Source organism: Panthera tigris, chromosome B2 (assembly GCF_018350195.1).
Source record: "Panthera tigris isolate Pti1 chromosome B2, P.tigris_Pti1_mat1.1, whole genome shotgun sequence".
Lineage (NCBI taxonomy): Eukaryota > Metazoa > Chordata > Mammalia > Carnivora > Felidae > Panthera > Panthera tigris.
Genome location: NC_056664.1, coordinates 120,970,702 through 120,987,036, shown reverse-complemented (window position 1 = coordinate 120,987,036; position 16,335 = coordinate 120,970,702). Strand labels below are relative to the sequence as shown.

At 35.5% G+C, this 16,335-nt stretch overlaps 1 protein-coding gene across 4 annotated transcripts in view; it reads left to right on the top strand.

The window, feature by feature from the left end:
• Window positions 1–16,335, top strand: part of HBS1L (HBS1 like translational GTPase) — an 86,891-nt gene that overhangs the window by 55,585 nt on the left and 14,971 nt on the right. For all 4 annotated transcript variants that reach the window (XM_007078586.3, XM_042987183.1, XM_042987182.1 and 1 more), the window contains 7 exons: window positions 440–605; window positions 3,169–3,286; window positions 8,343–8,489; window positions 10,760–10,834; window positions 11,585–11,702; window positions 12,104–12,172; window positions 14,923–15,027. In XM_007078586.3, coding sequence (XP_007078648.1) covers window positions 440–605; window positions 3,169–3,286; window positions 8,343–8,489; window positions 10,760–10,834; window positions 11,585–11,702; window positions 12,104–12,172; window positions 14,923–15,027 — 798 coding nt within the window. The remainder of the gene's footprint in view (window positions 1–439; window positions 606–3,168; window positions 3,287–8,342; window positions 8,490–10,759; window positions 10,835–11,584; window positions 11,703–12,103; window positions 12,173–14,922; window positions 15,028–16,335) is intronic.

Below are 16,335 nucleotides of genomic sequence, written 5' to 3'. Positions count from 1 at the left end.
TCACCTCTGCTTCGGCCCGGCAGCTTTCTGGTGGCAGCGTGCAGACTCATTCCCAGTCTGAGTTTGTGTACGCGTGTAAATGGACCTAAGCAGGGAGGCATTGCATCGTAATGCTTGCTAGTCACCCCGGGTGACATAACGCCACATCACCAAGGAGGTCCTTAGACTTGCTTGTGGCACGTTCGTTTTGTGAACATTTTGAAAGTGGCATGTCTTATTGACAGTTTAATTTCCAAAAGTCAAGGAAACGTCCCCCCCCTCTCTAAAGAGATGCTCTTTTTTTTTTTCTCCATTTATTTTAACTATCCTTTGATAAAACTTGGTACTTACTACTCTAAACACTGACATGAGCTATCGGATTACATATTCTTGCAATGCCTCTATGTGAACAACATCTGGAAATTGTACCTAGTATTAATCTTGAATCAATTTTCCTTAGGTCATGTTGATGCTGGGAAAAGTACTCTGATGGGCCATATGCTTTATCTTCTGGGTAATGTAAACAAAAGAACTATGCATAAGTATGAACAGGAGTCTAAAAAGGCTGGCAAAGCTTCGTTTGCATATGCATGGGTCTTGGATGAGACTGGCGAAGAAAGGGAAAGGTAGTCACTATATTTCAAAATTTTCAGTTTGAAATGATATACATAATCTTTTAAATAAGTATGCGATATGTGTTGAATATGTGTGGAAAAAAACATGAAATACTTTAGAAACTTTTTTTTAGAGAAAAGCTTTTAATTATCAGGGAAATATTTTTATGATAGCTTTCATTGTATCTATATACATTTTCTACTCTTCCAAATTCTATGAGAATAGTTTAAAAGAATGTTTATCAAAAAATTAAAAAGCAAACTCAGAAAAAGGCAGTAAGAACTCTTAGCTACTTATTCTGTGAGAGAAGTTTCAGTTGTCACTTCCCTCAGTATATGTCAAGTTGACTTGATTTTGAATTAAAATTATGAATAAAACTGTTAATTTTATATCAAGTGACTTTAAGGAAAGATAACTTTTTGTAGTAAACTGTCTTCTGTCTCAAATTAAAATGACCAGTAAGTTTAAATGATCACTTTAATTCATCTTTATACTTTCTGTACTATGTTTTTATGAGATAGAGTTCACAAGTAATTAAATCTATCTCCTACCTTGGGATGAGCACTGGGTGTTGTATGGAAACCAATTTGACAATAAATTATATTATAAAAAAACAACCTATCTCCTACCATATAGGTTTAATCTAGTCAATTACTCCTGTATCTGTTACTGTGCCCAATGCTGACTCTGCAGGAGAGAACAGCTACTCATAGACTTCTGGCCAAAGTATTTCTTTTGAACAAGTCTTTTTAGAGTAGTGATATTTATCATGTTAGAACTGTCAGGGATGAGGGGGCGCAGTGGCATCTTTTTCAGGAAAGAAAGAGGACACCTAATAATTAAGTGAAATGGCGAGATTATCGACTGTGTCAAAGTAATGACTAAAGACTTTGAAGTCCTCTGAAAGTCCTAAATCAACAAAGAAATTATTGCATGTTTCCTATCTTCCTTCTGAATATCAGAGGATATATTTAGATTTTCATACTTTAAAAAAGTGCGTATTTATTTTTTCGGAGTCTTGAATAGTATGTGTTATAATATAAGGCAATTCTTAATAAAAGGAGTCACAATATTCCGTAGCTCTTTTGATAAACAGAATTTTATACCATGGTGGGTTTGTTTTTTTTTTTTTTCCTGGTAGGTATCTTTTTTATTCTATATAGGGTCATAAGCTTGTTTTCCAACCTAATAAGAAAAATTGGAAAATGAATATTGAAAACAGTGGCACTTTTGTATGATGTCAATGTTAGAAGACTAAATAATTTTCACTTATCAGTTTATGAAACATATTGTTAAAATATATGGCTTTTTAGTTGTCTGTTGCTCAGTATGATGCAATTTTAGAGTATTCTTTCATTTTATATGTAGATAGCGGATGCTTCTAGATACATAATGAGAGTTTAACTCACTACTGTGAGTTAAACTCTTAACATTAATAGCATTTCAAAAATACAGTGTGTTACTTATGCCACCATGTTAAATATTTATAAATCTTCTGTTCTGATCTAATGTTGAACATAAATGAATTTTATATCCTTAGTGTGACAAATGCAGACCAGAGCTGGCTCAAAGGAGTGTATTCTGCTGAAAGTCTAGGCAGGAGCTCAGAATAAGTCTTGGTTCATCAGTATTCTAGGCAATTATTTGAGGATTATTAGAACTAAGCATCATTTTTACCACGTCAACAAGCCCATGGTTTCAGATTAGACTAGAATGATATGATCAAGGAGACCCACAGTTACCTTACTGCTATGCTAGGGTGGACACATAATTTATTATAATCGTCAGAACCCTTGGTAGTAGGGTAGTGCTCATTCATTATTCTGAACTATTTGGGGCAAACCAAGATGAATGATTACCCAGTTTATTGCCCACCTGATTTCCCTTTCCTGACATCTGGAAAGACTCAGTACCCATATAGACCCTCCGTGGGCTTTCTTAAAATCTGAACCTACTGTTTTATAGCTAAGAGGCACCGTGTTGGTTTCCAAGAAGGATGAAATGTGATGTGAAACAAACTACTATTTATCTCTCTTGATTTTTTGAAAAAATTGCTATCTCCTTTGATATTTTCTTTTTTCTAAATGTGTAACATACTGACCTACCTACCTTGCAAATGAAAGTTTTATAAATTTATAATTAGTGAAACATCTACATTAGAAGATGAGGAAAACTACCTCCTGATAGTGGTCATTCTTAACTTTATCTTTTCTCCTGTTCAGTATTTATTGTTTCATTTTCCAGAGATGTCCCCACATATCTTTCTTTGTTCACAGTCTGCATTGTCTCTTACCAAAAAGGGGGTGGGGGCAGGAATGGGAAATACCCAGCATTTTGATTAAACTTTGCTGCGTCCACAACCTTGTTTTCAAGCTATACAAGTGTAATTGTATTATAGCAGAAATTCTAGTCCCAAATGATACCTTGATTAGTCAAAATAATAGACTAGGTAATAAAATTCCCATTGTTACTTAGGAATTTAGACTGTCATTTAGCCTATATTATTAAATAATTTAATCCGTAGTAGCACTGATTATTTCTATAATGCATTCTAACCATTTTGATTTCTTTAAGGGGAGTAACAATGGATGTTGGTATGACAAAGTTTGAGACCACAACCAAAGTTATTACACTAATGGATGCTCCAGGCCATAAGGATTTCATTCCAAATATGATTACAGGAGCAGCCCAGGTACGAGATATTTCCTGAATTATAGTACACCGATTGTATATAAAATTTCCTGATGCTGAGGTTATAATTCTACACTCTCTTAGATATAGAGAACAACTGATGGTTATCAGAGGGGAGGTGGTGGGGGATGGGTGAAATAGGTGATGGGGATTAAAGAGTACACTTACCGTGATGTGCGTAGGGTCATGTATAGACGTGTTGAGTCACTATATTGTACACCTGAAACCAATATAACCCTGTATGTTAACTATACTAGGACTTAAAATTAAAACAAACAAACAAAAAATATTGTAAATTAAAAATTTTTAACTTTTGGAAAAATTTGAAAAAATAGAGACATACTGTATTTTTATGATCTTATTGGTACTATATAAAACCTTTTCTAATTATGATATAGAAGCAAGTGTATAAAAGCTGTGGATTTCTTATAGTAAAAATAATGATAAAGTGTTAATGAGTTATAGCTTTATATCATATTAATAAATTGGAGTGAATATTTGAGTATCTGCCTTTTTACTGTATTTATAGTCAAGGCCTGTATCTTCTTAAAGAGCTGATTTATGCAGAAGTACTGAAGCTTGGGAGTTTTGCCCTGCGGTTTATTTATTTATTTATTTATTTTGAAGTTTATTTATTTATTTTGAAAGAGAGAGAAAACGAGCGGGGAGACAGAGGATCTGAAGTGGGCCCTGTGCTGACAGCAGAGAGCCCAATGAGAGGCTCGAACTCATGAACCATGAGATTATGACCCGAGCCGAAGTCAGACTGTTAACAGACTAAGCCACCCAGGCACCCATTTACTTTCTTTACAGGATTAAACAACCATTGCAATTTATAGAATTACATGGTTCTTAAGGATACTGAAAAAAATCAAAGGTAATATCTTTAAATAAATAATTAAAACATTGGGAATAACCCTGCACATAGAGGCCATCAATTTTTTTTAATAATAGATGATTGTTGGAAAATATGAAGAGTTCAGAAGTTTGCCTGTCACTTGGTAAGCATTTGGCCATTTTCTGAGTTCTTAACAGCTATTTAAATGGAATGTTAATATGAGCATTCGTCAACCTAAAAAGGATTTTATATGAATAAATTTGAATATATTTGAAGATAAATGAGAAAATACTCTGGTTTAGAAAGTTGAGATATAATTTCAGAATATTAATTTAAGGTCTGTGGACTGAACAAGATAATGAAGATTGAAAAATAATTATTACTCTGGATTGAATACCAAATATGGGCTAGACACTGTATTAGGTGTTTTGTATGCATTTAGTTTAATCCTTACAATAAAAGTACACATCCTCCCTATTTTATATTATTTTTAAATATTTAATTTTTTAATGTTTGTTTATTTTTGAGAGAGACAGAATGCAAGTAGGGGAGGGGCAGAGAGAGAGAGGGAAACACGGAATCCGAAGCAGGCTCTAGGCTCTGAGCTGTCAGCACAGAGCCTGATGCAGGGCTTGAACTCACGAACTGTGAGATCATGACCTGAGCCAGTCAGACGCTTAACCAACTGAGCCACCCAGGCATCCCTTAAAGATTTTATTTTTAATTAATCTCTGTACCCACCGTGGTGCTCAAACCCATAACCTTGGGACCAAGAGTTGTATGCTCTGCCAACAGGAGTCAGCCAGTTAACCCCATCCCTGTTTTAAAGTAGTGTAGATCATGACCAAAGAATACAATATATTTTTCTCTTTACTAAAGGATACAATATATTTTTCTTTTTGTTTCAGTGTGTGTGTGTGTGTGTGTGTGTGTGTGTGTGTGTGTGTGTTTCTTTCAGTGCATACTTACTGAATGCCTACTGTGTGCCAAGCACTGTGGTAGGCAATATAGGGATATGATGAACTGCAAAGCACATTTTGATAGTTTAATGGGAAAGGCAAACATCAAAACAAGTGGTTACAGTAAAGTGTCTTTGAATCCTAGAATCTTGGAATCCAGAATAATCATAATGATCATTTATTCCAAGCTCCTAATGGAATTAGGATAGGAAAGGACTTCAGAAAGTATCTAATCGAATTCTGTTATATGACAAATGAAGAAATAGACTCAAAATATTAGGTAACTTAGTGTGCAAAATACTGGGGTCGGCTTTTAGAGATACAAAGAAAAATACGGGGTATGCTGCCTGTCCTCAAGGAAATCACAGTGTAGGAAGGTAAACTTTGTAAAGACAAAAGGCTAACACAAATGTACTACAAGAAGAATATATGCAGTATACGTGACGAGGGAAGATCTCTTTTTAGTGCTGGAAGGGCTTCCTTGAAAATGTAGGGGCATGTGAGCTCCCCAAAACAAGCTGTTGCATGAAAGAAGAGAGAAATTGCCCCCCAATTTTTTGGAGATATGTAATAGAGTGAATTAGGAAGAATACTTACTGCCTTAGATATCTTCATGCTCATTCAATGAATTTCAAATTTTAACCTAAGAAAACAAATAAAACTTGACGGCTGGTGGCAAAACCTGATTAGAAAGAGATTTACAGTTACTGAGCCTAGGATTTGGAAGGTCAGGGCTGGGTGCTTTATATATTACCCTTCAGTGTTTCTGTGAAGGGAGTAGATTTTTTTTTCTTTTTTTAAAGTTTTTATCTAAATTCCAGTTAGTTAACAGTGTAAAATTATTTTCAGGTGTACAATATCGTGATTCAACACTTGCATACAAGTAAATTGACCCTTGACAAGATTAGACAATGTTTGCCTGAGGTGGGAGACCTGTTAGTGAGTACAGATGAGTGAGAGAGCTGGTTTTGACATGAATTGCTCTGGCTTGTGCTCTTAAACAAGAATCCTTGTTCAAAGAACTGGATCTCATTGAAGAAATTATGGGTCCGTATTTTAAGTCATGAAGGATTGGAAATGAATGCTGCACTTGAGAGGAGAAGAAGGGCAGAAGTAGTTGGGTAGGAATAAAAGGAAGAAGAATAGAAATCATAGTGTAAATTGCCCCCACCAAAGTATGTGCATGATACTTCTAATTTCATTATAAAGTTCTGCTCAGAGCAAAGTATCTGATATATTTTTTACTCACTTTATGGCCATTTTATTTCTCATTGTGAGGATTATATGGCAGTTCATGTGAAATTCTTTAAAAACTGGGTAGCATAAACAAAGTGTCATTGAGGAAACAGCAAAGAGAAATGCTATTGTGGACTCTGTTCTGACCCAAAGGCCAGAGCGTTTCATGTGGACGGAGTGTAAGAGGACCCTCGAGAGAGTGCTTATCAAGTACCTGTCTGAGGTAGCTCAGGGGGGTACTGTCAGAGTTAGTCAGTCTATCCTGGGTTAGAGAAGACCAGATCTCTGTTAGAACAGGTAAGCCTGCAAAGGGGAAAAAATGAAAGAGTGTTCCTTTAAAGAATGTCCCGACAATGCATTGACAGAAATAATTGATGATAATGAATATGGAGGAACACCTATGATTGCACAGACTTTCCTGCAAATTTTCAGAGACTGCAAATTTTCAGAGACTGCATCCACGTGATCCAAGTGGAGACACAGAAAGAAGCATCAACACAAAAGAATAGTGGGAACCTGTAAAACTAGTGTTAATTTAAAAGCTAGAGGAAAAGGAGCTAAGGCTGAGGTTAGCTTTTTCCCTTTTTTTGTGTGTGTGTGTAAATGGCATATGAAAGGAAAAAATGTCTTTCACCTGATTCCCAAAATACTGCAGAAAGGTTAGGAGACTGTGCTAAGTCAAGGTTCTTTTTCTTGGCCGTAGAGGGTGAATATGCTATTTTTGGTAATGCGTTTATTCAGTTTTTCATCATGATAAATAGTACTCTGATAATCTTTGTGTAGATTCATAATTACTTCTCTAGGATAAATTCCTACGAGTGGAATTGGCAGGAAGCAAGATATATATAATTTTAAGGCTCTTGATACTTAGTGTGAAAATGCCCTCCAGATCATTTGCACCCTTACACAGGCACTGCATAGGAATGCCTGTCTAGTGAGACACCCTGGCCTACAGTAAATCGTTCTGTCTTATAAATCTGGCCTAATGTGATTTCTAGAAATAGGGAAGGAAATAATATATTGATGTATTTTTAAATGCCCTTTGTTTGTTTGTTTATAGTGAATATGAATTAAAAATTATTATTATTTTTTAAATATTTATTTATTTTTGAGAGAGGGAGAGTGAGCGAGCCAGCAAACAGGGGAGGGGCAGAGAGAGAGGGAGACACAGAATCCGAAGCAGGCTCCAGGCTCTGAGCTGTCAGCACAGAGCGCGACGCAGGGCTTGAACTCACAGACCCTGAGATCATGACCTGAGCCAAAGTCGGACGCTCAACTGACTGAGCCACCCAGGCGCCCCTGAATTTGAATTTTTTAATGTTTCTTGGCCATTTATATTTCTTCTTTAGCAAATTGCTTGTATTCTTTATCTAGTTCTCTGCAGAGCTATGTCTTTTTTTTTTTTCCTATTTTAGTAAAGGCTTCATATTAAGATTATAATTTTTACCAATACCTATCCCTGTTTACTTATTTTATTATTTTTTTTTACATTTATTTTATTTTTGAGAGGCAGATAGAGACAGAGCACAAGTGAGGGAGGGGCAGAGAGAGAAGGAGACACAGAATCCGAAGCAGACTCCAGGCTCCGAGCTGTCATCACAGAGCCCGATGAGGGGCTTGAACTCACAAACCGTGAGATCATGACCTGAGCCGAAGTTGGAGGCTTAACTGACTGAGCCACGCAGGCGCCCCTCAGTTTACTTACGTTTTAATTGTGCTTATGTTTTCCCTCCTTTGTCTAGATATTTTAATTGTTATATAATCAAATATGGGAATTTTTAAATTCTTTGTATCGTTATTTTTGGCCACATGCTAGTTTTTCTAATATTTAAGTTTTAATCCATCTATGTAATTCTTTCGTTTGATTTGCTTTAGGGTTTGGTGTCAGGTTAGAGTCTGCCATTAAAATCTGACCACAATTAAAAAAAACAAATAAAATCTGACCACAACTAATTGACTAATTTGTCCTTTGAATTAAAATGCTGTGACATTATTTCTAATTTTGATTATTTCTTTTTTCTTAGGCGGATGTAGCCATTTTAGTTGTAGACGCCAGCAGGGGAGAGTTTGAAGCTGGATTTGAGACCGGGGGACAGACACGAGAACATGGCCTCTTGGTTCGTTCTCTTGGAGTAACTCAGCTTGCGGTTGCAGTCAATAAGATGGATCAGGTATTTGAAGGCGACTGAGAATTCATTGTAGATGTTAACTAAAATGTTCTTCTGCTGTATCGATGACCTCGGATGTGGCTAGTGTACATCTTACTAGTTTGGTTACCATAGTTAAAAAAAATGCACGATCCTGGTATTAAATAAATGAAATACTAGTGATTTTTAAGCAAGAAGATGTCTTCTCATTTTCGGAGATAATTTTAAAAAGTTAAATTTTTAAAATTGTTTTTGGTTAAAATAATACACAATGAATTTAGTGTAAAGAAACCCAAAATAACCCATATTTCCAACTCTCTTTTTTTCCCCAAAATCTTTTAACTTTTCGTTCTGTGCATCCATCCAGTTTATTTTTATAGATGACAATATTTTTCTTCATAACATCGTGTTATTTTTGTTAGCTCCTTTTTAAAAAAATTGATAATGTTCTTGTGCATGTTTCTAAGTAATTAATTTTTGTATAAACAGCTTGTTTTTATAGCTTTATTCTAGTCTATTTTCAAAAAATACTATAACTTGTTCAAATAATCCCCGACTTTTGAATATTTCCGTGTGTGTGTGTGTGTGTGTGTGTGTGTGTGTGTGTGTGTGTGTAGTGTATTTAGAAATTGTTTATTTTATGAAAATGTTTGGGCCTACGGGCATATGCATTTTTAAAGACTTGCTATGTATGATCAAAATGCCTTCAAGAAATCTTCTGGTATTTACTCTTGGCACATATGGTGTAGTCATTTTCCCAAACTCTTATCAACACTGCTGTTATTAAATGATTATTTTCTAATTTGATATGCCAAACATATTTATTTATTTATTTATTTATTTATTTATTTATTTAATCTTTATTTACTTTTGAGAGAGAGACAGTATGAGCAGGGGAGGAGCAGACAAATAGGGAGACACAGAATCCTAAGCAGGCTCCAGGCCCTGAGCTGTCAGCACAGAGCCTGACACGGGGCTCGAACTCATGAACTGCAAGATCATGACCTGAGCTGAAGTCAGATGTTCAACTGACTGAGCCACCCAGGAGCTCCTAAATTTATTTTAATGCTTTTTTTTTTTTTTTTTAAATGTTTTTGAGAGACTGAGAGAGCACAAGCAGGGGACAGGCAGACAGAGAAGGAGAAAGAGAATCCGAAGCAGCCTCCAGGTTCTGGGCTGTCAGCACAGAGCCTGACATGGAATTCGAACCCACAAACCTTGAGATCATGAGCTGAGCTGAAGTCAGACGCTTAACCAACTGAGCCACCCAGGCACTGCCAAACATGTTTTTTGTTTTTTAACCGACTCTTTAGTGAATGTTAATAATATTTAAATATACTTTGTATATTTATTAACCATTTATGGTTTTATTTTGGGAATTATTTATATAATTTGCTTATTTTTGAAACATTTTTTTCTTACTGATTTTTATGTATAATTTACTTATATAGATATTAATCCTTTATCTTGTCTTAGGTATTTTTCCCAGTTATTTTACTTTTCAACTTATTTATGGTTTATTTTTGACATATAGTCAAGTTTATAAGCATATTTTTTTTTTATTCTTTATGCTTAGGTATTTTCTTACCTTGGGATCAGATACTTACTTACAATTTTCTACATGGTTCTTTTACAGTATTATTGTTACACATACTTTTTATTTTTCCCAGTGTTTTAGTACGAAAATTTTCAAATGTAAAGATTAGGAAAAAAATAGTGGAGAGAGTTTTACGATAAATACCATACTATACCCTCTACTTAAGATTCTCCTACTTACTGATCTCATCTTTGTCTTATCTACCCCTGTGTCTCCCTATTAATTCATCTTATTTTGACAAGAATTTCCAAGTAAGTTACACACGTTGTTACACTTACCTCTAAATACTACAGCATGCATATTGTTAGATAGAGTTCATATAACATACATTTTTAGTCTATTTGGCTTGCGGTGGGGGTGCATCAGTAATTTTATTTTACATCAGCAGTTGGTCTGAGCATAACTTAATGAATCCTTCACTCTGTCTCCCCAAATTTGAAATCACTTATAGCTATATACAAAAAATTCTGTATGTCTTGCAGTTTCTTTCTAGGTTTTCTGTTGTAGGGAAAGTTATTTTTAGATCATATTAATAGTAAGATCTGATATTCCAAGTTTAAATTTTAATAGATTTCATATTTAATAGATTTTATATTTTTATTTTGTAGTCTTGACTTTTTAATATTTTGTTGCAGAAATTTAAATTTTATTTATAGCATAATCTGAGGCATAGTTTTAAAAATTGAATCTTTGTCAGGTTAATTGGCAACAAGAAAGGTTTCAAGAGATTACTGGAAAACTTGGGCACTTTCTTAAACAAGCAGGTTTTAAGGTAAGATAAATTTAAATTTATTTGGTACCTTAAGTCTCATTTTACTGATTGCTCTTGTCTTATTAAGTATGTTTAATTCTGTTTGTTTTTATTTCTGCCTGGTCTTTTGTATATCTTATATTCTTAGGATTACTTTGCCTTAGAAAATTGCACATATTTTATAACTTGGCTTGGATTTAACATAAGTAAAAGACTTTTCTCCAGCTATTAAATTAGGTGGATAGGTTTAGGGAGGTACCAGAGGAGTGGAAACCACACTTCCACTGCAGTGGAAACTAGTGGAGAGGAATTTCTCTAGCAAAGCGTTTGTTGCCCAACAAAAGTGCTTGAGTGTTTTGAACAAATTTGTAAGTTTCTTACAAAAATCAAAAAAGTTGAAAACTGTTGGATCAGATAACTTCAAGGCTGTAGTTCTGTGATTTCTATTACTAAATGTTTGAGTGAGAAAGAGCCAGTGCAGGCAGGGGAGGGGTGGGGGGGGGGAGGGAGAAAGAATCCCAAGCAGGCTGTGCACTGTCAGCACAGAGCCCATCGCGGGGCTTGGTCCCACAAACTGTGAGATAAGACCTGAGCCAAAATCATTTGAGCCAAAGGACATTTAAGTGACTGAGCCACTCAGGTGCCCCTCTATTACTTTTTAAAAAGTATGTTGTTGCTTTTACAAACTTGGTGCAGCATGGTAATGGTGGGTCTTTTACCTTTTGAAAACAGTGTTGTATTAAGTTTCATATATTCAATCTTTTTTAATAGGAGAGTGATGTAGCTTTCATCCCTACAAGTGGTCTCAGTGGTGAAAATCTAATCACAAGATCTCAATCAAGTGAACTCACAAAATGGTATAAAGGACTATGTTTATTAGAACAAATTGGTAAGAATTTAGTACATTATAAGCTTGATGTTGTCATTTAGAGTTCTGGATGGGAGACAAGTGATGTGTGTGAAAAAGCATAGGTTTTATAGTCAGAAGAGCTAGAGTAGTAGTTTTGAAATCCTCTGCAGTATTTCAACTAAATTTCAACTCCATTTCCCTTATTTAATTACTGAGGTTCGTGCCTACCTAACCAATAGATGGTTGTTGACATTAAATGAGATAACGTATATGAAAACATTTCATAAACCACAAAATGCTAGATGAATGAGAGTCAATTTGCTATTAGTAAGTATAAAAGAAAATTATTTTCTAGGAGACATGGGATGACAATGGGCCGACTAGACCTGAGTCAAGAATTACTTTTAAATTAAACCTTGGTTTTTACCATTTTTTTCCAGATTCCTTCAAACCGCCTCAGAGATCTGTTGATAAGCCTTTTAGATTATGTGTATCTGATGTTTTCAAAGGTAAGCGCTGCCTCCCTGGTTCTTCTTTAGTACGGTCCCTGCTTTTCCATTTTTCCCCTGACCTCTTTTCTTAGACGAAATCATTGCATTGTCTTCATATTCCCCCTTCTTTATGCCAGCGTAAGGATCAAGGCCCAATAAATCTTGAAGTGCATAGTTCTAGTTATTTAATGCCCCTCCCCAGAAAAATCTTCAGTTTACTTCAGCTTACATCGTTTCCTCAGCTCATACTCTTCTTCCAGGTGTGAAATCTCTTGCCCTTTATCTTCTAGCCTCATGGTTTTTTTTCCCTCTCAATAGATCTTTTTAGTTTCTGTATCCTTCAACCAAACTGGATTGTTCACTATTTCTTAACCAATACAGAATCTTTGTTACCACTATGTCTTTCTCTTTTCTTGCCCATTTCGTACCTATCTGTAGCAGAGTCTGGGTCCAATCAGGAGAAAGATGCCATCCATAGCTGAAAAGAGAAGTTTGAGACAAAGAATTATTAATATGATAAAAGAGTGATTATAAGATGTAAGGAAACTCTATATGGTACCAGAAGGCTGAGGAAGAGGATGCAAGGAAGGGCAAACTTAGAAGGCCATGTTGGAGAACGTGTTGTATTAAATAAATACCCAAGAGTACATCCAGTTTAATGTGTACAAAACCCTATTTCGAAAACTATAAAATAGAAATGAAATAAAAGATATTAATAAATGGAAGGGTATAACGTAATTGTTGGAATAATCATTACAGTAAAGATGTCAGTGGTCTCCCAAATCGCCATTATCATGGAATAGGCAGTGCAGAATGGATTTCGAACTGAGCAGCAATAATTTGGTAACTGATGGGCTCACCCATCATGTACCCTAAGGTGCCCTTCTGTGTTCTCAGTATCTTCTGTCAGTGTATTGTTCAGTCAGTAGTGTAATTGTTTCTGTGCTTTTTATTGAACTTAGATTGTGGAGTCCTTAAGGGCCAGTACTGTCTCTTCTGTATCTTTATCTGCAGGACCTAGCTCAGTGCAGACTAGTGCCTCCCACGTATACATGCTTAATAATTGTTTAATAAATGAAGGTGCTTCCCAAAAAATCATTCAGTGAAATTAAAATGAATCATTATTATTACTAGCTTTCCACGTTCTAGTAGCAGAAGAAATACCGGTAATGCTTTTTAAAATGCCTGTTATCTCTTTAACACACAGAATACAAAAATAGTGTTTTGAATAACAGTGTTTGCTAACTCTACCTCTTTACCTGCTATTCTCTCTCTCTTCTCAGGCTGCTTCCTGGCTTCTGCCTACACTACTCCCCCTTAGCATGTTCCCGCTGAGGTTACCAAATGACCCTTTGGTTGCCACAGTCCCTACAGAGTTTTCAGTTCTGTCTTTCATCTTACTTGAATTTGGCATTACTTCTGAAGCTGGTAGCCATATCCGCCTTGAAACTTTTCTCCCTTGGTTTCTGTGACCCACTTTCTCTTACTGTCCTGTCCATTTCTCAGACCTCTCCGTATCTTCTCTGTGGGCTCCTCTTTTTCTGACTCCTAACTGATGTTCTGCCTCAGTCTTTTTCTTACTTGACGTGCTGTTTTCAGACAGACATCCATGACTCATCTACCTCCTGTGTCTTGATGCTTCCCAAGTCAGTATCTCCAACCCAAACCTGTTCTCACTTTCCGGATACATGTGGTAACTGCTACTGGACAGCTCCACAGGGAGTGTGCTCCCAGGGTCCCATTCTCATGGAATTTGATGTGATTGGTGCCCCCTGGAATGCATTGTCTCCACCTGTATGTCTGGCAGGCACTTCAGATTCACCAAGGCTAAAATGGATCTTGTTCCTTAATTTCCTATCTCACATTTGATGCACCATCATCTTAGACTTCCCCTTTTTGCCTTTATCCCTCTTCTACCTCATCACCTTCAATCTGTCATAACTTATTCCCAAATTCTTGAGTTTGCTTCCAGTCTGCAGTCAGTCTCCCCTCCTCTCTGACACCGAAATACCATCATGTCACTTCTCTGTTCACATTTCTTTACCGGCTTCCTATTCCTTAACTGAGGATGAAATTCAAGCCCTGACTATGATTTATGAGGTCCCTTTATTGTTTGCCCTTTGCCTCCCCCTGTTGCCTCATGTGGTGCCATAAGCATTCCTTATACGTGACACACGGGTCTTCGTACATCTCACATTTGGTTATGACTCTGCCTTTGCTTATATAGTATCCTGGGTCATTGGTGTTTTCCTTCTTTCCCTCCCCATATACACAAGGACCTTATAAACTCTTGTTCTTTCCCCGAGTGCCCAGCTAACGTGCAGTCATTCCCCCTCATCATGAATTCTTCGGTGTACCTCTTTCTGTTTTCATTGTACGTCCTAAGTTATACTTGTCTCTGGACAGTGTAATTGTTTTTGTCTTTCTCTTCACTAGAGTAAAACCCCTTTACAGGTAGGGACTTATATTTTCATCTCTTTATTCCTAGAGGCTAGCACATGGCTTGGTACTTGGTAAACACTAAATATTTGAAAGAGGAATGAATCTCCCTTTTTGTAACATGAATATTTTTATTTGTAAGAAGATATAGAGTAGAATGTGGTATGTCTTATTTAGTAGATAATGTTACAAATTCTGAAATGATCATTGCTAAATGTTCATTGAACTACTAGTTTTATATAACCTACTAGGGAACAAAACGTAGCTAACAGCTTGAATCATTAGATAACGTGGCTACATGAGTTGTAAGATTTGGGTGTATTTTGCAGATCAAGGATCTGGATTTTGTGTAACTGGTAAAATTGAAGCTGGCTATATCCAGACCGGTGACCGACTACTAGCAATGCCTCCTAATGAAACTTGTACTGCGAAAGGTATTCCTCTGCAAGATTCTTTTGCTGAAAACCTTTAAGTTGAGACAGCAGATTTTTAAAAGTAGTTTAGTTATTAACTCCTAAGTAAATAACCTCTTAGTGAAATTGTAACTGACTGTCAAAATGATACTAACTGTTGAAGATAAAAATGTGAAAACATTAAACGATTTTTTCTGTTGTGACTATGTGTGTATAAATGTACACAGAACATTCTAACTGTGGTAGCATTTCTTTTTTTTTTTTTTTTTTTCCTGACACTGATTCTAAAAGCCTGGTTAGGATCTAACCAGATGTATAGACACCTGACAGATACATTGAAAATAGTATTCAGCAGCAGAAATTAAATTTAACCCCATCCTGGCACTAAACAGTCAGTAACTAGTTGTTTTGAAATTTGTATTTCAGAATTACTATCAGTTAACAGTTTAATCATGCTTATACCAAAAAAAAATTGTTTTTTGCAGAAAGACCTAAGAAAATAAGATGCAAATGCAGAGAATCCTAATGTTAAAAAGAGAAATTGAGCTAACGTGCCAGAATTACTGCTTTCCCACATGTAATATGTGACCTTTCACACTGACCAATAACTATTTCTATTTTCTAATCTTTTGACCTTACAAGTGTACTTGTTGTTCTGAATTCTGCTTAAAAGTTTATAATTCTGTACTTACCTTAATCTAGTTTCCAGCTAAGCCTCCAACTTCAACATAGACCTGACATTCTGATTTATACTTCAAAGTAACAATTTATAGCAATTTTAAATTACAGTATATTGAGAATGTTACAAGTTGTTAAATTTCAGTACTTTTCTCTGTTACTCTTATTATAGTTTATATCCAGAGTTGTACCTGACTGGATGATAAATTTGAATGTACATTTTTAAAAATTAATTTGCTTACTTTAAAAGCAGATTTCTTAGAGTCTAAGAAATTAATGAATATCTGTTTAGGTAACAATTTAGAACAAATTTAAAGATGAATAGGGGAATGAAAGCCAAAGTTATTTCCATTTTGCTTTTTTCTTTCTGCTGGTTTAGGGATCATGAAAATTCTATTTAGATGACAAGTAATGCACACTTTTTTAAAAAGAATCATTTTCCATTGATCTATTATTTGCAAGTTCAGATCTCTTACTGTTTTTTAAAGTGATCAAGAGCAACAACACTTTTGAAATACTAATTTCTTTGTAGGTTAATGAGCTTTTTTGAGATAGGAAGTTTTAAAATAATCAACAGACATGAATTAAAACTAAAACCATTGTCCTAAAATTATCATGGACCTTACAGACCGGCTCTTTTGTGACCTCCAG